The sequence below is a fragment of the Meles meles genome, chromosome 17 (assembly GCF_922984935.1).
Source record: "Meles meles chromosome 17, mMelMel3.1 paternal haplotype, whole genome shotgun sequence".
Classification (NCBI taxonomy): Eukaryota; Metazoa; Chordata; class Mammalia; order Carnivora; family Mustelidae; genus Meles; species Meles meles.
Genome location: NC_060082.1, coordinates 3,643,671 through 3,668,303, shown reverse-complemented (window position 1 = coordinate 3,668,303; position 24,633 = coordinate 3,643,671). Strand labels below are relative to the sequence as shown.

The window sequence follows — 24,633 nt, the reverse complement described above, 5'->3', positions numbered from 1 at the left end:
CGGTTGATTTTTATTGGTAAAAACTAATATAAAATAAGTTGTTGTTTATAAAGTGCTATCATGTGTTTTAGATTATCTTCCCATTCTCTATCACTTAATCCACCCTAAGTTCCAACAGTTTGAGGAGTTCATGAATGAATATGAGTAAAAATTTCTAACCCTTCTTCCTAAGAGGCTAGAGATACAAATACATATAATATATTGGGCAGAAAAGGGAGGGAGGGAGAGTGAGAGAGTGAGAGGCTGGCCACTGAACAGGACTATAACCATAGTGCTTCCTCTTGAAAACTTAAGAACAGGAGCGCCCGGGGGGCTCAGTCTGTTAAGCCTTTGACTCTAAGTTTCAGCTCAGGACTTGATCTCCTGGTCGTGAGATCAAGCCCTGAGCAGGGCTCTGCATTCAACATGGAGTCTGCTTGGGATTCTCTCCCCCAACTTGAGCACATGCTCACTCTCTCTCACTCTCTCAAATAAATAAATAAATAAAATCCTTAAAAAATTAAGAATAGATCAAATATTCACCTTCGAGTGACATCAAAATTCATTTACTATAACCTCGATATTAAAAATATCATGGCATCCAAGAGGGTAATTAACTCATCAACTATACATTCTGAAACAGAATTTGTAATAGAAATCAGAACTGGGTCCCAGATGTCTGACCCTGAGAGCTATTCTCTTCCACATTGCCATGCTTTCTCTTTCAACATCTAGCCCAGTGGTGGCCACTTACTCAGGGGCCACTGAGGGAAAACCACTCCAGTTTTCGTTGTTTTGTTTTTCAGACCGTAGACAACAATGCAACGAAGCTGATCAATGGTGGCCATTATGACTCTGAGAACATTGCTAATCTGCGGGATAGCGTATGTCGGAAGCCCCGGATGCGTGTCTGCCCCCCCGTGCCCTGGGGCCCGGGGAGGAGGTGGGGCCCAGGGACCCAACTGGGCAGTGAATCTCATGTATTCATACTTGGCTTTGATGACATGAGTTTCCTCTTGGTTTCGCAGCTCTTGGCCCGGCGGGATGCCCTACGTGAGAAGGCGGCCACTCGGCGCAAACTCCTGGAGGATTCCCGGCTTCTGCAGAAACTCTATGAGGACTCAGATGACCTAAAGAACTGGATCAATAAGAAGAAGAAGTTGGCAGACGACGAAGATTACAAGGTAAGCAGGGTTTTCGGACCCTGGGCACACTCATCAGGACTGTTTCAGGGGACCGGAGTCTTAGAGCTGAAAGGACGGGTGAACCTCTTTACAGAGAAGGGCCCTGGCTCCCTCAAGGCATGATACTTGGTTAAAAGCAAAGAATCTGGTTTCTGGATTTCTGTGTCCCACTGCCTCTCATTTCTTTTCTTCGGCACAAATTCTCTTTATCCTTTCCTTTCCTTTTCTTTTTTCTTTCCTTTCCTTTTTTTTTTCTTTTCTTTTTCTTTTCTTTTCTTTTTTTTTTAAATTTTATTTATTTATTTGGAAGAGAGAGAGAGAGAACAAGGGGGTGGGCAGTGGGAGAGGGAGAAGCAGACTCCCCACTGAGCAGGGAGCCTGGCACAGGGGCTCCATCCCAGGATCCTGGGATCAGGACTTAATTGAAGACAGACTCTTAACTGACTGATGCATACAGGCACCCTTCTCCAGCACAACTTCTAATGTTCCATAATGGAGTGGGGGAAGGGAGGTACGGCTCCTTATTTAGCTGCTGCTTGTCCCTCCACCACTTCTGCTGCTTCCTTCTGCACCTTGTAATAGAAAAACATTATGTCTGATCCTGTTGTAGGTTCAAATTTACTCAAAGCTCCTAGGAACCCAAAGGTAACCTCAAGGTTTGGCATAATGCAGAGTTACACAGTTTTGTAGCTAGAAGGGAACAACCCCTCATTTTTTGGATGAGGAAACCAAGGATTTGAATTGGAAAATGACTTGCCCAGAGTTACCCAGTTATTTGGAGAGTGGTTTAACCTAAGTGTTAGAGCATGAATTCTGGAGAAGGTGAACCTGGGCTCAAATTCTCTTGGTTCTGTCTTATTTATGTGACTTTGGGAAACCCTTGACTTCTCTCTAAGCCATAGATTTCTCTACCTTGGGGTTGTGTAAAACATGGATTTTTCATTCACAAGTATTATGTACTACAAACTATTATACCCACATATATATACTCATACAATTTCACACTTAGTTGAGGCTAGAATGAGTCTCCTAATTTCTAGGCCGATACTTATTCACAATATTTACTTTTGTTTCATATCTTTATAGAACTATGAGCACCTTATCTGTACCTTTCATCCTGTTAAACTTGGAAATATGTGTTTGTGTTCTTGGGAAGAGGTGTGGTTCCTGGGTACAGAAGGTATACAGAACTTTTCTAGAGGAAGAAATCATGCATCAGGACAGAAATGGGAAAAAAATTTGTCATCTTTCATGACAGCACTCTGTTTTTGTTTTTCCTTCTTTTTTTAAATTTCAAATTTTTATTTAAATTTTAATTAATTAACCTATATGGTAAAATGGGTTCCAGGAGTAGAGTACAGTGATTCATCACTTTCATATAACAGCTATTGCTCATCACAAGTGCCCTCCTTTATCCCCATCCCCCATCTCGCCCATCCCCCTGCCCACCTCCCTTCATCATCCCTCAGTTTGTTCTCTATCATTAAGGGTCTCCTTATGGTTTGCCTTCCCCTTCCTGCCTCCCTCCCCTATGTGTATCTGTTTTTGTTTCTTAAATTCCACATATATGAGTGAGATCACATGATATTTGTCTTTCTCTGACAGATTTATTCCTTTTAGCATAATACACTCTAGATCCATCCATGTCATTGCAAATGGCAAGATTTCATTCTTTTTGATGGCTGAGTAATATTCCATTGCTTACATATACACCTGTTACTTATCCATTCATCAGACGATGGACATTGGGTTCTCCCCATCGTTTGGCTACTGTTGATCATGTCTGATTGTTAATTCTTGCGTGGGGTGCCATATTCAAAATGATCTTTAGGGGATGTCTAGGCTGGACGAATTGATGAGCCATGTGTGATGTGTGGCTAGAAGGAGGGGTTGGCCACATGAGTTTGTTCACGTTCTCTGGCTCAGTAGTTGACCTAGGACAGTTCCCTTGTTTCCTCTACTTAATGCAGTTGTATTTATAGTGAGAAGTAACCCCTGTCCTCAAAATGTCTGCTTCCCATTCTTCAGATAAGTTTCCTTTATCGTTTGGACTTAGGACATACAGAACTTGAAGAGCCGCGTTCAAAAGCAGGAGGAGTTTAAAAATGAATTGGAAGATTATCAACGCCTGCTCGACACACTGGAGAAAACTGGTCAGGAGATGATTGAGGCTGATCACTACGCCTCAGACAAGGTGGCTGAGCGTGTGGACGAGGTTGTCAGCCTCTGGAAGGAGCTGCTGGCAGCTACAGAGCAGAAAGGTGAGAAGCAGAAGTTTTTTTTTTTTTTTTCCATTTTATTTATTTTTTCAGCGTAACAGTATTCATTCTTTTTGCACAACACCCAGTGCTCCATGCAAAACGTGCCCTCCCCATTACCCACCACCTGTTCCCCCAACCTCCCACCCTTGACCCTTCAAAACCCTCAGGTTGCCCCAACCTCCCACCCCTGACCCTTCAAAACCCTCAGGTTGTTTTTCAGAGTCCATAGTCTCTTATGGTTCGCCTCCCCTCCCCAATGTCCATAGCCCGCTCCCCCTCTCCCAATCCCACCTCCCCCCAGCAACCCCCAGTTTGTTTTGTGAGATTAAGAGTCATCTATGGTTTGTCTCCCTCCCAATCCCATCTTGTTTCATTTATTCTTCTCCTATCCCCCTACCCCCCCCCATGTTGCTTCTCCATGTCCTCACATCAGGGAGATCATATGATAGTTGTCTTTCTCCGATTGACTTATTTCACTAAGCATGATACGCTCTAGTTCCATCCATGTCGTCGCAAATGGCAAGATTTCATTTCTTTTGATGGCTGCATAGTATTCCATTGTGTATATATACCACATCTTCTGTATCCATTCATCTGTTGATGGACATCTAGGTTCTTTCCATAGTCTGGCTATTGTAGACATTGCTGCTATAAACATTCGGGTACACGTGCCCCTTCGGATCGCTATGTTTATATCTTTAGGGTAAATACCCAGTAGTGCAATTGCTGGGTCATAGGGTAGTTCTATTTTCAACATTTTGAGGAAACTCCATGCTGTTTTCCAGAGTGGTTGTACCAGCTTGCATTCCCACCAACAGTGGAGGAGGGTTCCCCTTTCTCCACATCCTCTCCAGCATCTGTCATTTCCTGACTTGTTAATTTTAGCCATTCTGACTGGTGTGAGGTGATATCTCATTGTGGTTTTGATTTGTATTTCCCTGATGCTGAGTGACGTGGAGCACTTTTTCATGTGTCTGTTGGCCATCTGGATGTCTTCTTTGCAGAAATGTCTGTTCATGTCCTCTGCCCATTTCTTGATTGGATTGTGTGTTCTTTGGATGTTGAGTTTGCTAAGTTCCTTATAGATTTTGGATACTAGCCCTTTATCTGATATGTCGTTTGCAAATATCTTCTCCCATTCTGTCAGTTGTCTTTTGGTTTTGTTAACTGTTTCCTTTGCTGTGCAAAAGCTTTTGATCTTGATGAAATCCCAATAGTTCATTTTTGCCCTTGGAGAAGCAGAAGTTTTGGTGAACGTCTACCTCCTAAGTTCTGAAACCTAGCCTTTTAATCTCTACCACCTTGAATTTGCCTGGTGACCTCCATAAGAAGGGAGGCCACTCATTTCTTCCTGTATTGAACAGAGTTTTTATAACTTAACCTGAATTTACCACATTATACACACGACTTTGTTTTCTTCAGGCACATAGGTTTAAGTGAAATTACTTTCATTTTCTTCACTTTGCTCCCACTTTTTTTTTTCTGTCTCCTTAACAAATATTCCAGAGCCATGAATCCAGTATTGGTTATGCACCTGAAACTAGTGTTCTTGAGTTAGATTTTCCCTACTTGGGTTCTACAGATGAGACGAGATATTTTGACCCGGGATATTAAAGTAGACATTACAAGATTGTCAGCACCGCATGTGATGTTCTTACAATATTTTATTCTTTTTAAAAATTATTTTTATTAACATAAAATGTATTATTTGCCCCAGGGGTACAGGTTTGTGAATCCTCAGGCTTACACATTTCACAGCACTCACCATAGCACATACCCTCCCCAGTGTTCATCACCCAGCCACCCTGTCCCTGCCCCCCCACCCCCAGCAACCCTCAGTCTGTTTTGTGAGATTAAGAGTCTCTTACATTTTGCCTCCCTCTCAATCCCATTAAAAAAAAAACATTTTATTCTTTTTTTTTTTAATGGTCAAATGGAACTTTAATGTTATCCGTTAGCATTCACATTTTTTTACCATTTTATTTATTTTTTTCAGCATAACAGTATTCATTGTTTTTGCACAACACCCAGTGCTCCATGCAAAATGTACCCTCCCTATTACCCACCACCTGTTCCCCCAACCTCCCACCCCTGACCCTTCAAAACCCTCAGGTTGTTTTTCAGACTCTGAAAAACATTTTATTCTTATAAATGGAGTTTGATGATGCCTTTTTCGCATATCTGAAAGTGTTCAGGCCCTGCTGTAAGATCTTGAAAAAATTCCCGCATGTCTGCTTGAATAACCTCTACTTACATTTAACCTCCCCTCCCTAGAAAATCAGTCAGTTGTGGTAATTAACACAAATCATTATTATTGAGGTCTTCCTGTCGATATTCTTCTTGTGAGGCAGAGACTCCATCTATAGACACAACTTTGCCCTGGTTATAGACAGATATGCCACACTGATTCCTTTAGATATCAACCCAATTTTGGGTTTAGGGGAAAAAAAATCCAAATTTACAGTGACAATAAGATGGTACTGCTACTCCCCAGCATCAGGAGATACAGCAACTTCTTAGCAGAAATAATATAAATGATCGTTCAAAGAATAAAGAATTTAGCTGAGAATGGTGTGGACAATCAAGACATTTTCTGGAAGAGAAAATTGTGAGGCAGGGTTGCTGATGAAGGACACGTACCAGGAAGGGCTGGTAATGTTCTGAGAAAGACATTTATAAAAAGGTAGTTCACAATTTCAAATGGAAACCCATCTTGATTTTTATACTTCTCTTGGGAAATGCAGAGTTTGGGTTTGAATCCCTTTGAAAAGGAGGTCTTGATAGAGTAACGGTTGACATCTTAAACACCCAAGATGGTTGGATCTAACACAATAGGACTGTACCTCCTCAGCAGAGAATAAACAGATTATTTCTTTGTTTTGGGAATGAACGTTAACTATATTTAAAAACAAATACCATCCAAATCGCACTATTTAAGAATTTTTTTTTTTTGTATAATCACATATGGAATGGGTATTTTTTCTCATTAGGATATCGAAATATTGTATTTCCCCTTAAGTCTGATGGAAGGTGTATTACTGCGTAGTGAGGAAGGGTCATGGTGTCTGTCCCATTCTTACTGCCTCACTCCAGGGAACCAGCTGTATGAAGCTAGCCAGGAGCTGCTGTTCAAGAACACTGCAGAAGACCTGGAGCGCTGGCTGGGGGACGTGGAGCAGCAGGTGGTCTCCAAGGACTATGGGAAAGGCCTGTCTGATGTACAGAAGCTACTCAGGAAACACGGCTTCCTGGAGTCTGCTGTGGGCGTCCATCAGGTCGGTTGCCAGCTCTCTGGCCATGGTAGACCAGCGCTCCCGTCCATGCGCTGAGCACACTCATAATAAGTAACTATTGACAGAGAAAGAGATCAAGGAACCGAAGGCAAAAATTCCAGAATTTTAGTTTGTCAGCTGTCCCTTCCTAAGACCTTATCTGGTACAGCCATTGTCCTGGGTGTGGTTGTCGGAACCCCATGGCCAGGGGAGCTTTGTGGGCTCCCCTGTATATGGTGTGGCACTCTGACTCCAGAAACTTGGGCTTCATATTCCAGCTCTCACCTGCTGCTGATGTGACCTTTGATGCATCTTTTCACCTTCTCACATCTCTATATGCTCATCTGTACTGCAAGGTTTGGACAACATGGCCTCTTCCTGTCTTGGCATTTCATGGGTCAAAGCTTGCAAATATCTTTAATCCTTTTGCTTTATTTTTTGGTTAAGAACACTGAAGCCCATAGCTGTGAAGTGACTTCCATGAGGTCACAGAGAGAACTGGCAACAGGGCGAGGACTAGGATGTGGATGTGTAGGCTCTGAGTGCAGGGTTATTCCCCCGACATCCCACAAGATTGTCACTTGAGTTTAGTCAGTTGTGAGATTGTGTGATTTTTTTGGAGAACATACTTCCAGCTGACTCACTTTCTCATCCAAGGGCTCCTAGCTTGTACTTAAGGATGACTCTGTTGTTCCGTAGAAAGTCCTCCTGATCTATCTTGTTAAAATCCACTTTTATGATGTCTGCTCCTTGGGTTAAATGGGAAAGACAGAATAATCTACAGGAAATAGAAAACAGGAAAACAAGCCAAGGCCCTTAGCTAATTCCAGGGATGGCTTGATGAGGGTGGAAACAAGGTAACAAAACAGTGAGATTCTTTTTGTAAACACCCCATTTCATCTCCTGGGCATTGTTCCTGGGATGCTACAAACTTCAGCCTGGGAAGTTTCTGTGTTAGTCACATCTGCAGCTCATTTGCAAGGGAGGAGGGTGGGAGGGGAAGGGGACAGAAAGTGCCCCTCTGTTTTCCTCCAGGCCATGGTTTATTAACACTCTCTGACAGTTACTTGTGGTTTATTAATACTCTTTTTTTTTTTAAAGATTTATTTATTTATTTGACAGAGAGAGAGATCACAAGTAGGCAGAGAGGCAGGCAGAGAGAGGGGAAGGAAGCAGGCTCCCCGCTGAGCAGAGAGCCCGATGCGGGGCTAGATCCCAGGACCCTGAGATCATGACCTGAGCCGAAGGCAGCGGCTTAACCACTGAGCCACCCAGGCGCCCCTATTAATACTCTTGATAGTTAAGGCTCTGTGTCTGTGGTTTCCGATTTCCTTGGCGCACTCTCTGTATATTCTGTTTTTCTGAAATGTTTAAGAATTACCTTCCTATAAATAGCTCTTGGGTGATGATGTGGTCCTCGGTTCAGCATCCCCTGCCACTCTGTCTCATGGATCTGGTTAGAAGTCATCACATGGTACTGGGGGGAACTGATTCTCCCCAGAGCTTCCTCATGCTGAACACCCCCACCACTTTCTACTAAACGATGGCATTTCCTGACACTTATTCTGTCTCTCCCTCAGGATCAGGTGGACACCCTCACAGACCTGGCGTTATATTTTGAAAAAATAGACCATCCAGATGCTGGAGACATAAAAGCAAGGCAGGAATCCCTGGTGTCCCAGTTTGAAGCTCTAAAGGAACCAATGAGCACCCGGAAAAAGACGCTCATTGACCATCTCCTCCTGCACCAGATCTGCAGGGACACAGAGGATGAGGAGGCCTGGATCCAAGAGACTGAACCCTCAGTGGCTTCCACCTACCTTGGTTAGTCCCTGAGTATGTGTGGGCTGATCCATAGAAGACCAGGGTCTGCAGACTGTCAGAGAGATCTGGGACAACCTGAGACACAGTTGTGGGGGATGCAGAGTTTGCTCTCAGCTCTTCCCTGTCACACTCAGGAACAATTTTTCCATCTTCCATAGAAGATTTTGTTAAAATTCATACAGAACCGTTTACCTCCTAAAGTAAACATGAACAATACCATGAATTGAAGGCCTCTGAGAAGAGCTGGAGGGCACAAACTTTTGTACTTGCTCTAACTTAAGTTACCGCCACTGTTTTTGGCTGAGCCACCATGGCTGGTGCTCGAGGTCCCAAATAATTTTGTCCATAGTGTCAGTGCCCCCCTTCTGTGAAGACCTGAGCAACGGGAAAGAGAAAAGTGGTGGGGCAGCAGGGAAAGGTACATACCTTCCTTTCCTTTGGGAGCTGTCCATCATTGTCAGTGCTGGGGTCCAAGCGGAATGCAAGCTTCGTATCCCATAGTGGGAGGGTCTGTGAGGAGCTGATGTGATGGTGACAGTGGAGGGGTCAGCCTGGGAAAACTTCTAGAAGAGAGAATACCTTCTGAAGGGTGGACAGGCACGAGAGCTTCTGGAAAGTCATTTGGTGGGAAGTACAGGGAAGGGAATTTTGAAGGGAAGAAGGGGAACGTGTGGATGGGAGATAGGTAGTTGACATCTGGAACTGGGTGCTGAGAAACTGGAGAAAATTAATGTATAGCATTTAGTGGGTGCTTGTTAATGCCAGCAGCAAGGCAGGCATATTTTTTTAAGATTTTTATTTTTTAATTTATTTGACAGAGAGAGAGATCACAAGTAGGCAGAGAGATAGGCAGAGAGAGAGGAGGAAGCAGGCTCCCTGCGGAGCAGAGAGCCGGATACGGGAGTCGATCCCAGGACCCTGAGATCATGACCTGAGCCGAAGGCAGTGGCTTAATCCACTGAGCCACCCAGGCGCCCCAAGGCAGGCATATTTTTATGTTATTTCTAATCTTTACAAAGAAAACTTTGAAACATATAACACGTCATTTTCATGGTGAGAAACACCTAAGTTCGAGGATTTGATAAGTTTCTGACACCCGTAGGAATTAGTAAGTGGAAGAGTCTGCTTTTTACACTGTAATGTGCTGAAACAATATTGGTTGTGTGCTACTGAAAGTTCTGGTTGAAGAGTTACTTGCCTTTCTGCCTATATAGTGACTTATTTATTATCTTTTGTAAAATATTGAATTGAACTTTCTCAGTACCAGAGACAAGGGGCACAACAGTGAGCAGAGTTAATTCAGACAAATGATATAAATTTCAGGAAGTCCAGACAGAGACTACAGCCTCAAAGGGAAAAACTTGTAGGTCCAAGAGTTATAAAAAGTAGTATAGCCTCTTCTTATTTCATACACTAGAACAATACCTGGACTTAGAATTATTTTTCTCCATAGGCAAGGACCTGATTGTCTCCAAGAAGCTTCTGAACAGACACCAAGTCATCCAGGATAACATTGCCAGTCATGAGCCAAGCATCCAAGCGATAACAAAGAAGGGAAACAAAATGGTAGAGGAAGGTATGTATGGTTCAGGTTGAACTGGTCAATAATCACATGCTAAACTGAAAGGAAGAAGTTTGTTCAATTTTAGGGCTTTAAGGGAATTTAAAGATATCTGATTTCCCTTTTAATGCAGAAATTCCCCTTGGGCATTTCCGACAGACACGATGATACAATTCTGCTTATATAATCCGATAACAGGAACCTCCCTACCTCATAAATCAACCATTTGTATTCTTCAGTTAAGCCAAAGTTATTAAATAAGATATTTTATGCTATAATCAATATGATCTTCTGTAGAAGTTTTACAATTTAGAATTTAAGTTACAAACTCCAGAAAACAAATCAGGTCCTTTTCCCACATGGGAATTTCCAGATCTGTGAAGACTTGTCTCAGATCATTTGCATTTATTTATTTTGATCATTTACATTTAAGGCAGTTATAGTCTGGATAGTTAATAGTAACATTACTTTAAATTCCTTATGTGTACAGTCTCAGTATCTCTCCTCCTCCTGGCTTCCTGTCTTTAAAAAACTCCCCACTGCTTAAAGATGTTGAAACCGAACATCAAAACATCAGGTTCCAGCTGTGCCATCAGCAACAGAGATTACACGGGATCATCCCTCCCTTGATTCAAGAATAATTTGTTGCCAACAAAAGAAGAAGGAGGAGGGGGAGGGCGAGGGGGAGGGGGAAGAAAAGAAGGAGAAGAGGAAAGTGCTGCTAGCCAGCATCCAGCTGTCAAAAGTATAGTTTAAAATTCACATTGCTGACCAAAAATTCAGATCTCAACTGAGGGATTTAAACTGAAAATGTTTATTTGCAGTTCCTATTTTACTATAGTGACTCACCTTATTTCTTTTCTTGAATTGTGATTGTGGATTTCATCTATTTCATTCAGTTCTATCAGTTTTTGTTTCGTATATTTTGAAACTATATTTTGGTATGCGTACATATTTAGGCTTGATGTGTCTTCTTAATGAAATAAAATCTTTCATGTTACGATAGATAGCCCTCTTTATCCCTGGTCATACCCTGGAGGCTACTTGGTGCTACATCAGTACAGTCACACCAGCTGTCTTTGATTCATGTTTGCACAATATACGTTTCTTCATCTTTTTGATTGTAGTCTATTTCTTTATGTTTAAAGCAGATTTCTTACAGAAAGCATAGAGTTAGGCTTCACTTTTATGCTATGCAATCCGGTAATTTCTCTCTTTTATGGGATTGTTTAGACCATTTAATTTTAAAGCAATGATTAATACGGTTAAGCTTAAATCTAACATCTTGCTATTCATTTTTCTTTGTCCGTCAGTTTCCACTTTCTTTGGGTTAATGATGAACTTATTACGATTCCATTTTATCTCCATGTTTGTTAGCTATAGTTCTGTGGGGTACATGTCTATAGGAGATGTGTGCATATGTGCACGTGTTTATTCCAGAGTAGTGATTCTCCAGTTATGGCTCTGATAATGCTAAGACATTATTTGCCTTTTTTATATTCATTCTTTGTAAGTGCACAGCGACGTGTTCTACATAAAGTTTGATGATGCCTTTGCTCTAGTGGCTAATAGAATATATGCTTGGGGGCACCTGGGGGGCTCCGTGGGTTAAAACCTCTGCCTTCGGCTCAGGTCATGATCTCAGGGTCCTGGGATCGAGCCCCACATTGGACTTTCTGCTCAGCAGGGAGCCTGCTTCCTCCTCTCTCTCTGCCTGCCTCTCTGCCTACTTGTGATCTCTCTTTCTGCCAAATAAATAAATAAAATCTTAAAAAAAAAGAATATATGCTTGGATATTCTTTTGTTTTAAACATTTTTGTTTCAATTTCTGATATGGTGACTATTAATAGAAATCACCCTATTTGCAAAGCTCTTAGGGGTCCTCAATAATTTTTAAAATTATAAGGGGATTCTTAACTACAGGGAACAAACTAAGGGTTGTTGGATAGAAGTGGACAGGAGATGGGCTAGATGAATGACGGGGATTAAGGAGGGCACTTGTGATGAGCCCTAGGTGTTATATATATGTGATGAACCACTAAATTCTACGCAAGAACCAATTTTAGAAACCAATTTTACCATGTATGTTAACTAACTAGAATTTAAATAAAAGCTTGAAATGAATTAAAAAAATATAAGAGGATTCTGGGAGCAAAAATTTAAGAGCCACTGTTCTGGGATTTCAATATGCAGATCTTTAACGCATCACATTCTAACTTTATAAAAGCATACTATTTCATGCGTAGAATAAGATCCGTAACCAGTACGTTTCCATTTCTCCTATTTCCTCCTTTGCATATCAATGTGACACATTTTAATTTTACATACGTTATAAATCCCACTGTAGATTGTTGCTAATTTTGCCTTACCAGTCAATCAGCTTTAAGAGTACGAATGGAGTAAAAAACCCTTTCATATTTATTCTATATGTATTCACATACATTCATGTATTTCTGTTCTTTGTTCCTTTGACTACACTAATTTTTTATCTCATAATTTTTCTTCTACATGGAGAGCTTTCCCAAATAGCTCTTGTAGTGTGGGTCTGCTAACCCCACATCCCCTAAGCTTTTGTTGGTCTGAACAACTTCATTTTGAAGTATACTTTAGTTGACACAAATTCTTGGTTGACAGTTTCTTTCTGGAATTAAGGATGCTGCTGCTTTGTCTCTTGACTTGTGGGGCTTCCGATGCGGAGTCCGCTCTCACTACTAACTCTGCTCCTCCCTGTGTAATATACCTCTTTCCCCTGTTACTCTTTTAAGATTTTATCACTGGTGTTCAGAAATTTGATTACAGTATAACTTGGTGCCATTGTCTTTGTTTGTTGAGCCTGGTGATCGCTGAAGCTCCTGGAACCTCCAGGGAGCACTCTTACGCTGGAACTGATTTAACGATGGGGCCAATACCGAGACGTCTTTCTTCTGGTCCACTTTGGTGGGAGGTGATGTTAACTACTTGCAGCCCTATGTTGAGCCTTAGGGATTTGGGCCTCCTGCTTTTCCACCCCTTGGTCTTAACCTCGAGGAGTCTCCTGACATGCATGTGTAATCTCAAACATGCGAGGAGACCCCGTGTACATCTCCAGGGCTCTGTCTGTGTGTGGTGTCCTTCCGTGGCCTCCTGCTCCTCGAGCTTGGGTGGTCTTGCCTGCCCCGGCTCACTCTGCCTGCTCAGCTCAGTGTGACCGCTGGTTTTTGTGTGGCGTCACCCCAGCCCTATAGCCCAGAGACTGCCCTGCACGTGGGGGCACATCTCATTTCCTTCCCTTCTCTGAAGAGTCACAGTCTTCTGCCTGTGGTCTGCACATCGCCATATATTGCAGTCTGTCTTGTTTTCTAGTTGTTGGGGTGGGAGAACTGGTCGTGTGGTGATAAATCCCTTCTGGGAAGAACTGGCGATCAGTTGGATTTTCTGTTTATTCCAGAAAATACATGTTTTGGAACCTTGGGCAGGACCCACATGAAGTCTTCTGTTTTCAGGTCTATGTACTGCAGACTATACCACACCTTTCACCACCACACAGACACACCCGTCCTCCCCTTCACCACCACACAGACACACCCGTCCTCCCTGACAACCTACTGACGTTCCATCTCAGAACATTCTAACTCCCAGGAATTTAGGTGAATGGCTACAGTGACATGACCCTCATGCCTTCCTTTCTCTCTCCCAGGTCCCCAAGAGGACTAAAGGAAAGTGATGTTACTGATGGCAATACTCATCCTTTCTCTAACTCCTCCACAGGGCACTTTGCTGCAGAAGATGTGGCCTCTAGGGTCAAGAGTTTGAATGACAATATGGAGTCTCTCCAGGCTCGGGCAGGCAGACGGCGGAATGATCTTGAGGCCAATGTCCAGTTCCAGCAGTATCTGGCTGACCTGAATGAAGCAGAAGCATGGATTCAAGAGAAGGAACCTATCGTAGACAACACTAACTATGGGGCTGATGAAGAAGCAGCTGGGGTAAGGGGGCATGGAGGTAGACAGTGTGTAGTTCTCACCAAATAGTTCCAAATTAGACTGTGGGACGGCTGTAGGTTCCGGGAGATTATTTGGGTGTTTTCAGAGTGATAATCTTTGGCCTTGTTTTGGTTGGGATAACCTCAGAGTTGACACAAATCCTAAAATGTACACTACATTATAGATTCCCTAAGGATGATTTAAATCCCAAAGGGCATGGCCAGAGATCCATGCCTGTCTTGGTCCACCCTAAATTTCCTAGAATAACCTTGGGCTTTCACAAACCAACCATGGTTGTAAGATATATATAGTCTCATTACTTTATTGACATAAAATCAGGCAGACATGTTAGGACAAGAACCTCAAAGGTCATAATTACCCACTATGTCTGCTTCTTGTTTGTTCATTGTCTCATGATAAGCCGACGTAATGTTTAACAAACCTTCAGGACTAGAAGTAGTTGTGGTGGGCGTCTAAACTCATACCGAAAACTAACATCATTAGCGGCACCCTCAAACTCATGCCGAAAACTGACATCATTAGCGGCACCCTCAAACTCATGCCGAAAACTAACATCATTAGCGGCACCCTCAAACTCATGCCGAAAACTAACATCATTAGCGGCACCCTCTTCTAGCTGTGATGTGGGTCAATAAAACACTTGTGCAGTTATGACTTCATTTTCATTAAAGAAAAAGTAGTTGCTATATTGAAATTGTCAATCATTTAACTCCTGGTTTCCCAATACGTGCAAATTTAGAGTTAAACGAACAAACAAACAAACAAAAACCCCTCTTTATTATACATGGAGAGTGTCTCTTACCAGGAATTAGGACAATTGATACAATCCAAATAATAGTTGAATGACCCCCAAGACTGCTTAGGGCTCTTCCCGTACTCACTTCTAATGGTCCCTCATCAACAAATCCAGGCTCTTCTGAAGAAGCACGAGGCCTTCCTGGTGGACCTGAGTGCCTTTGGAAACAGCATGCAAGCCCTGCGGGACCAGGCGGCGGCTTGCCAGGTGAGAAGGTGGAGATGCCAGGAGCCACACTCCCCACCCGACAAAACAAGATTCTCTTTCTAACCGGCTTGTACGTCCAATAACCCAGGAAGCAACTGCAAAGGAAATCCTAAGTTCTCTGGGCCTTATAAGCAGGAACGGTAGCCTCTCCGTAGCGTTCACAGATGTAGTTCGCAAGGGGCTCTCGGTGAACACAAACGCATGCTCATCGATGTGCTCTCGCTTTCCACCTTCCTTCCTTTGATATTTCCGTCCCTGCTTCTTTCCTGCCCCCTTACACACACCTCTCCTTCTCACAGTCCCTCCTGATTCCTCGTCTCCCTTTCTGGTTGTTTGTGTAACTTATGAGAAGTCAACCGTGCACAACCTCGAATAAAGCATAATCCCGACTGCGGGAAAACTCCAGTCTATTAGGAGATCAGAAAGTTCGGCAGTTAAGAGCACATGACAGACACATGGATGGGAGGAAAGGTCTCAGGGAAAGGAGCTCCCCTCACCAGGAATAAAACTGTTGGAAAGTAGGAGGATCCCCATGGCTGAGGTGAACCAGTTTATCTGGGTTATTTTTTAAGATGGTTTATTGTGTAGATGAGAAGGGCTTTTCTAGTCAATAAGGTATGAGCACGAAGACACAAAAGCCCAGAATGTTTGGGAAATGGGTCCTGCGAGTGCTGGAGAATGTGAAGATGGTCAGGAATGAGCCCAGGCTCAGAGCTTGTCCTGAACAGCAGCGAGGCTGGGACCCACCGAGTGACGGGGGCGCCTCCTTGTGGTAGCGGAAGGAAAGAGCGAGGCTCTGGGTTCATACTCTGGGGTAGACAGACGTGGGCGGGACATGCTAGGTCACCCAGTGTGCTCGGAGCCTGTGTGCATGCCTTCCTCAGGAACAGGTGGGAGAGTGCATTGTGCCTGGTGAGGAAACACGGTGCTCCAAGGATGTAAAATCAGGAGGGTCTGTAAGGGAGGCACACATCTTCCACTCTGACGGGAAGCAGGCATGCGCCATGGCTTACAAAGGCGTGTTGTACTCCGTTCATTCTCTCAGAGGTCTGACATTTGCAGAAAGTATAAATCAGAGAAGGCTACACCTTGGAGAGCAGGTTGCTTGCTAAAGAGAGATCCAAGATCTCTGATCCCGGTTTACGGTGTTGGTTTTTACAGTTCTGTGGACTTTCCTGTGCTCTAGGTCATCCATCTCTTAAAAAAAAGAGTCTACTTTTCACTGATGTAATAATTTAAGGTGAAGGGGTTGGAAGGGTTGTCAGTGAAGGCCTGGGAAAGGCAGAAGGCGATGAGAGATAGTGGGTTTTTCACTTTCTCGAAGAGTCTTCTGAAATGTTGGGGCATAGAAACCTTATTACCGGCTTTATACCCTGGAGGCTCAGAGATCTCCCTACGTTTCTGACAAACTGCACACTCAGTGGCTCATTCTGGGTTCACGATTCCCAGCCCGCCTGTCCCCTCAAGGGTCAGGGCGGCACCGTGTGTCTGAGAACGGCACATGGCAATCTCCCTCTGGCTGGCAGCCGTGTGGGACGGCCCAGCCCGAGGCTCTCCTCTCCTGTCAGCCCGGCATGGCTCCCCACCGAGGGCTGGAGAGAGACGTGTTTCCAGCCGGTGACTGACGGGATCTGCTTCCTGCTCTTGTTCAGCAGCAGCAGGCCGCGCCCGTGGAGGGAGCTGCTCGAGAACAGAGGGTGGTGGCTTTATACGACTTCCAGGCCCGCAGCAACCGAGAAGTCACCATGAAGAAAGGCGACGTCTTAACTCTGCTCAGTTCCATCAACAAGGTGACCTTCCCTTCTAACCTTTTTCCCATTGGCAAGACAGCTCCTCCACGGTCCACCCTCCCAGCCCTGCCAGATATCCATATTTTGCCCGAAGAACATTTTTCTATGGCTGTCTCTCTGAAATCACCATCATTTATTCAGTAGCATCTTCCCTCCAGGTATTCTGTAAGGTCTTGTGTAGATCCTTTGGGGTTATACTGTTAACTACAGTGAAAAAAATGAAGACTCAAGGAGCCTGAGTAAGTTGCCCAAAGACATAGAGGCCATGAATAGCAATTCCGTGGTCCTAATTTATCCCTTTCTCTTCATCTCTGCTTGTCCCTCCTTCATGCCAATGGTCCCAGTGCTAGAACAACAATGGCCAGGGTGAGGAGGAACCTGGAAAAAAGAGAAGTTTTTTGTTAACTCAGTTTTCTTTAACGTGTGAGGAACAGGTCTGTGAAAGAGCCTGTGAGAATAGGGACAAAATATCCGCTCTTTTTATAAGCGATCAGATGGGTTTTTTTTTCATTCCAATAATTTCCAAAAATTGTTGGGAAGAAAAGAAGAGAGTCTAGGATATTGTTGTCCAAGGGCGAGTGAATTTTTGAGAAGCAGGATGGATGGTCCATGAGCAAACAAGCTATGTGCCAGTCCCATTTCCTCCCTGCTCAGCCTTCTCCCTGTCATCACATAGGGCCCTGAGGACACCGAATCCGGAGTGTTAGTTCAGTAACACCCCAGATTTCTCTGTGGGGCCCAGGGTCATACTGGAACACAAAACATCCACAAGCGAATTTTAAGGCCATGCACAATTTTTAGGTGCTCTGGGAGAGGTGCAGAGGAGAGGCCCACCATAGTCTGGCCTGTGCCTGCAGGCTTAGTTCTAAGAGTTGAAGCCTCTCCTATTTGTGGTTTTTCAAGAACTAAAGAAGAAGTGGGGATCTTTCTCTCTTTCCAGGACTGGTGGAAGGTGGAATCTGGTGACCACCAAGGCTTTGTGCCTGCGGTCTATGTCAGGAAACTGACTCAGGATGAACTGCCCACGCCCCCACAGCGGCAGCGAGAAGACCCGAGCAGCATCGCCCAGCGCCAGGAGCAGATCGAGAACCAGTACGTTTTAGAAGCAGGAGAACTGGCCAGTACTTGGCTCAGTATTTCTTACTGGCAAAGACACTTCTCATGACGCTGCTGTTAGATTAATGATGCCATTGTAAATTCTCAGATTTTATGAGCTAAAAGTCAACTTTGGGTCCTTGAAAAACTTCAGTTTTTGTATGAGAATGATGAAGGCAATTGTCTGAGGTCAGGCACATCATGGAGCCACTCCTTCTAGTCGCCTGCACAGCATTCTGAGGTTATCGGAGTCTTCTGACTTCCACGTGAACTTAGTTAGTCCACCAGCTTCTCGCCCAGCTGTTGGCAGGCATGTGAACATCTCACGTCCATAGAATAGGGGAGGTGGGATGCCAGTCACATTGTTGGAACTCTGACATTTGCATTATTTTTCATAGAACCCTGTGTGTTTGTCTCTCTGCTCTCAATGCTGTTTCCTCCCAGCTTTATTTCTTCCTCTCCTCCATTCTTCGTTTGATTTTCCCTCTCTTCTTCTTGTTCCTTTTACTCTCCCTGCTTCCACTCTTCTCTGTTTCTTCCATGTTTCACAACACCATCCCCAATCTCTCTGTTTCTGCACACAGGTACCGCTCCCTCCTTGATAGGGCAGAGGAGCGCAGGCGTCGTCTGCTGCAATGCTACAACGAGTTTTTGCTGGCCTATGAGGCGGGTGACATGCTAGAGTGGATCCAAGAGAAGAAGGCAGAGAACACCGGGGTGGAACTGGAGGATGTCTGGGAGCTGCAGAAGAAGTTCGATGAGTTCCAAACGGTGAGAATAGGCAACCTTCTCCAGATGGCTTCGGACTGTGACCTTGCTTCCGTTTATACCACACGTTCTCCTAAGTGGTTCCTCAACTTCACATTTGCTAAATATCCTTCCAGAGCTGCTGAGAGTCCCATGTTTCAAATCTCTCTCTGGGTATGAGATGTGGAAGGGAAATGCAGAGGGATTAGTGGCCTTGGCTCTGCAGCCTACAGTCCCTGCCACTCCCAGATTCTCCTGGAAGTGGTGATTTCCCTGAGCTCTTCAGCACTCATCCCACACCATGCTTCATTCTAGGATCCCAGGTTGAGGTGGGAGGCTATGCGACTCTTCAGAAGCTCTTAATTATGGGGCAGACGCTGGTATGGGAAGGTGGGAAGAACTTATAGCTAGTTTCTAAGTTTCTACCCACCGAAAACCATCCATCCTCCATTCTCACAGACTCATCCCATACATTAGCTAGCAGTGAATATAAACCTCTTCCTTCCTTTCTTTTTCTTATGATGTTTTCTACATAGAATTCAAAGATGCACATAGGCAGATGATACATAGATAGATAGATAAACGAATGGATAGAGAGATGATAGATGATTGATCTATGGATAGATGGATGGATGGACAGATGGATGGGTGGATAGATAGATGATAGATACTTAGATGATGGATGGATGGATGGATGGATAGACAGATAATAGATAGCTAGATGATAGGTAAATAGGGATTTCACATACACATATAGAATATATAAGGAAAGAGGAAAATGAAATAAAGGGAAGCAAGGACAAATTATGAAAGAACACCATGAATGACACTCCCATGAGGAAGCTCATTTAGAGGCCTTTGTAAAATGTAACGGGAGATCTCAACCCCATAAGCATCATGATGAGCTCCTCAGAGCTATTTTTTATAACACGCCTTAACACAAGCAGATTACAACTTAGTCCATGGAATTCTATACAGGGCAGAGGAGTTTGTATTGGTACGAAAGCACAGGCTGCAGTTTAGGTAATCCAGGAGAGATTTTTCAGAAATCTCAGATATTGGATGTGCTCCACACTCCAGAACTTGGCAGCTCTCTTGCCAAGTTCTCAATAGCCACTGGGGTCAGGGAGTTTAAAGCTCCCGTTCTTAGTGGCAGATTGGAGGGCAGCTTTTTGTGCACTGCATGTGAGGTTAGCGATATTAATATTTAGGGCAGAGTATGGCAGGTATGAAGATTCCTGAGAAGGGGATTTATGCTGCTTTGGACAAATTTTCCCACCCAGGATTTGAAGGCCAATGAGCCTCGGCTGAGGGATATCAACAAGGTGGCCGATGATCTTCTATTTGAAAAGCTTCTAACACCAGAAGGAGCTCAAATACGGCAGGTAAGTAGAACTCCTTCTGTGGTTTCCTCACTGCCCGACTGAGCTCGGGGGCCACATCGCACTTTGATACACTCAACCTCATGTTCCCCAGATCAGCTAGGGCAGGCGGAAGATAGAAAGCTGGCTTCAGGAAAGGTCAAAGACGATAGCTCAAACAGTCCACTCATGTATGTATTTAAACTGATCTGAAATCTATAAATTGCAGCACGTGTCTCCCTCCTCCCCACATCTTCACTTCACAGACACAGAAAAGTCATGCTCGCATACAGGAATATAAAGAAAATGTAGGTAAGAAGCTATAGCAGTGGAAAGGGGCTGGTCGGGAAAGCTGACTAGAAGAGACAGGCACTGATAAAATCTGATGAAAGAAGGAGAAAAATAGGTCAATACAGAGGAGAGGTGGGACGTTCGAGATCTGATTTAGACTGGGAACCTTCATTCCATGAAAGATCGAATGAGCATGAGTGGAATGTCTAGTGGGTTGTCGTAAACCAGGGAAGAGGAGTTCTCTGCCTCTTTTCAGGTGGTTGAGGTGGAGTAAGAGGGAGAAGAGATGTGTGTAGGAACAATGCACGTGCTCTCTGCAGAAAGTTGAGCTCTAAGCGGTGACTTGGTTTGGTCCATTCAGGATGCATAAATATAATAGCAGCTAACTACCAAGGCAACATGCTGTACCCATCTTCTGGAGGTTGGTATGTAGTCTCTATAGCAGTCAAGGTCGGTTGCTGCTCTAGGGTTGGGTTTCCCTTCCAGAACATCATTTGGGAGGGAAACATCCCTTTGTCGGCAGCATGAATGAGGGCCAAGCACTCCAGAGAGGAAAGAAACCTATTCAAGTTTCTGAAATAGATCACACAACAACAATGAACATTCAAACATCATTGGGTCTTCGGACAACACTGAGCCACCTGAGTTAGCTTTCTAGCCAACACCCGTTGTGTCTGCCTCTTCTAGGAGTTGAATACTCGCTGGAACTCCTTGCAGAGCCTCGCAGAGGAGCAGCGCCAGCTGCTGGGCAGTGCCCACGCTGTCCAGGTGTTTCAAAGGTGAGCTGGTAACCCTGGGAGGCAGTGCTACTCTAGAACCAGCTCGAAAGTCCAAGTCTGATTGCTGCAGGAGAGGCATCGCTATTACTAGAACATGCAGAGACTAGATCAGTGGAGGTCAGGTGATTCTGTAGCTGATTGCTTACTTGGTACACAGGGTCCTCCCAGACAACCAGCTCTAATTTTGTAGTGCCTGGTCTTGGATCCTGATGCATAAGTAGCAGTTTTCATGATAGGTAATGAAACTCGGAGTAGAGATAAGAGGTTTATGTAATTTATTTCAGAACTAGCCATAGATAGCAGCCAGACACAGATACCGCATTGGTTTCAACTGTTGATTCAAACCTTTTTTTATGTCTGATTCCAAATCTGTTCTGCACACACATAGCTAAGCAAGCCAGCAAGTAAGAAAATGGTAACCAAACACCTTCCCTGGGTATAAATGTATTTTTGGGTGTTTGGAGATGCAGAGGGTGGCTGGGCAGTCAGGTTCCTGGGCCCAGACAGGCTGCACCAGTTAGTAGTAGTCTGACCTTGAGCAGATAGCCTCCTTAAGGCTCTGGTCTTGCTTGTGGAACGTGGTCACAGTATCTATGCCTCAAGTCGCAGCTGGGAGGATGAAGTGAGCCTTTGTTCTAGCACATCAGGAAGAGGGGCAGGGATGAGTAGAAGGGATGTCCCTTCTGGACAGTCAGCTGGGCCGCCTGGGGAACACACTGTCACCCTCTGTCCTTCACTCTCGTGAGCCAGAGAAGCAGATGACATGAAGGAGCAGATCGAGAAGAAGCGCCAGGCCCTCCAGGTGGCTGATCCCGGCTCAGACCTGTTCAGCGTTCAGGCCCTTCAGCGGCAGCATGAGATATTTGAGAGAGACTTCATGCCTCTGGGAGAAAAGGTGGGACATTCGCTCCCAGGCTGTTCCAACACATCCCCCTTCACATTGACGCCTCTGCGTGGCCTCCTCTGTGTGTCTATTCCCCAGTCCCTCCTCTCACGTTTCTCCTTGTCTGACTCCGTACTTGATCTTGTTCCTGTCCCTAAAATGAGGGCACCCAAAGGACATGGCCAGGACCTCAGAACATGGAGGGAAAACATCCTAAAATGACCTCTACTGTCCAAGCACCTTAGTGGCTTCCAAGTGCCTAAACCGTACAGAAGGCCTGCAGCCTCAGACCAGGAGGGACTGGCCACCCCCAGGATGGCCTGGGCCAGGCATGTTGCAGTTTCCTTCATAAGGAACTGACAGAACTTAATCCTACTTGACCTACCAGAAAGCTCTGGAACTTGCCAGATGCACTCTGGGATAAATCAGGGGCATCCTGCAGCTTGGCCTTATCTTGCAGAGCAGAAAGGGCACAGAAAATGTCTATATTGAAAAGGTCTTCACATTAAAAATCAGGACCCTTGGGTGCAAAGTTGACCTTGCCACTTATCAACAGGTTCACTTAACCATCTGCCCAACCACCCTCTCATCTTAACAAGAAGTTTGGTAATGTTGAGTTTGACTACTTGAGGGAGTTACCATGTGTACTGAAAGGGTTGGCAGTATTTTATGAAGTGGCAAGATGTTCTCTTACCTCCCTGACGTCTGCTTGAGGAGTGAGGATTGCCAGGGCTCAGAAGTGGTATTTTGCTAAGATTAGGTATGCTAAGATTGTCAGAGCTCTTGCATCTCCTCAGGTGACCATGCTGGTGGAGACAGCAGAGCGGCTCAGTGAGTCCCACCCAGATGCTGCTGATGACCTGCGAAGGCAGGGGACAGAGCTGAAGGAGGCGTGGGAAAACCTGCTGAAGGGCTCGGAGGAGCGGAAGGAGAACTTAAAGGAGGCCCAGAAATTCTACACCTTCCTTATGCAAGCCAGGTAAAGCTCCAAAGGCAGGCTCCGCCAGGTGGGGTGGGTGATGCCCACGTCTGTCCCCATGCAGACCTTGTAGGAGCAGCCTGGATATGGGTGCTCTTGACTCCTGGTTTGGAGGGTATGTCCACATCCGGATCATACCTTGGTCGAGGCCCAGAAAGCACAGCCCCAGTAGTTCAAGCCATGGAATACCCAAGTTAGAACGAACGTGACAGACTGAGGCCAACAAAGCAGCTGAGAGCACGTACGATACATGCGGTGCTGTGTGGGGTGTTATAGATGATGGGCGTTTTCTTCCTACTGGAAAGACAGAGACGAGCACAGATACCCACGATCGAATGCAATACAGCCCAAACACGCATCCTAGCAAATGCACGGAACTAGCACGGAAAGGCACGAGGTTAAGAAAGGTATAGTATGTTCAGGAAGTGGGGGCAGCCGGAGCACAAGTTTGCCTATCAGAGGGCTCAAGACAACAGTTGGGGCATAAGCTTAGACGTGTTAAGATAAAGTCCTGAGAACTTCTGTTGCCTTACTAGAGACCCTAGACATTATTGCAGTGAGCAAACAGACACTTCATCTGTGGAACAGCTTCCATGTTCTTCTCCATCACCGTCGTCTGCTGGGAGGAGCATTTGGAATCAAGGATCCAAGAAGTAGTTCCTCACAATGGCATACTTTTGGGGGGAAAATTATTTACTTTTGGTAAATAATTGCAGTTCCTCTTGGCAACCTCCTCCCCACTTTGGCATCTCTGGGATGCTGTAGTTTTTCATACAATATAAATAAATAGCGTCCACAGCCACCCCCCAAATTGTACCTGCTCACAGCTCTCTAGACATAGAGATTCTGCTCTGACTTCAGACTCAAGTCAGATGCTGCCTCCTTCCCTTTTATGAACGCTACTATCTACTCTTCAGTAGGCAGCGGTAATATTCCCTCCACCCGAGCAACTCTGACGCTGGATTTTATCTCCTTATGACCCTCTGCTTTCCAGGCTGTTTTTGAAACATTAGGTTTTAGCCTCTTGTGTTTTGTTTGCTTTTTTTTTTCCTTTACTCTAAAGTGTGAATTTCTCTTCTGCAATGTTTGGTACTTAGTAAGTACCCAGTGAAACTTAGTTGTTTAAGTGAACACATGAGTTTATAAAAGAAAAGACCCTTCTGCCCTAGAGTGGATGTTTGTTTTTTCTTCAGCAAGAGGAAGGAGTCTCTGTATGTGATGCTAATATGGGCGTAACACAGAATTGCAAATGAGTGCATTGTTACCTGATATTTATCCTCTGGGTCATGGACCTTAGGTCTCCTTGTCATTCCCCTTGACTGCTGACAGTAAGAAGTGGGCCCTGGTCTCATCAACAGCATGGAGAGAGAGAGAGAGAGAGAGAGAGAGAGTGTTTACATAAATTTGTGTGAACATGCATGAGTGTGTGTGTGTGTGTGTGTGTGTGTGTGTGTGTACACGCATGCTGGGAATCAAAGTAAGAATAAAGACATACCTTCCTAGATTCCATATAGAATGGATCCTTAAACCCAAGAATTTACTCCTTATGTACGAGAATCATTTAGAGTAATGGAATATGTATTGGTCGAGGATTTGAGTGTCCGGGTTCTTCCCAGACGTCTGTTTTTACTTCTATTACGT

General features: G+C 44.6%; 1 protein-coding gene across 1 annotated transcript in view; it reads left to right on the top strand.

Moving 5' to 3' along the window:
- SPTA1 (spectrin alpha, erythrocytic 1) overlaps positions 1-24,633 on the top strand; it is a 72,053-nt gene that overhangs the window by 12,411 nt on the left and 35,009 nt on the right. Inside the window, exons 12-26 of the mRNA XM_045982893.1 lie at positions 786-863; positions 1,008-1,163; positions 3,220-3,424; positions 6,518-6,699; positions 8,277-8,520; positions 9,974-10,096; positions 13,829-14,046; positions 14,975-15,067; positions 16,720-16,857; positions 17,798-17,949; positions 18,537-18,723; positions 19,983-20,084; positions 21,039-21,130; positions 21,881-22,025; positions 22,811-22,992. Coding sequence (XP_045838849.1) covers positions 786-863; positions 1,008-1,163; positions 3,220-3,424; positions 6,518-6,699; positions 8,277-8,520; positions 9,974-10,096; positions 13,829-14,046; positions 14,975-15,067; positions 16,720-16,857; positions 17,798-17,949; positions 18,537-18,723; positions 19,983-20,084; positions 21,039-21,130; positions 21,881-22,025; positions 22,811-22,992 — 2,297 coding nt within the window. The remainder of the gene's footprint in view (positions 1-785; positions 864-1,007; positions 1,164-3,219; positions 3,425-6,517; positions 6,700-8,276; positions 8,521-9,973; positions 10,097-13,828; positions 14,047-14,974; positions 15,068-16,719; positions 16,858-17,797; positions 17,950-18,536; positions 18,724-19,982; positions 20,085-21,038; positions 21,131-21,880; positions 22,026-22,810; positions 22,993-24,633) is intronic.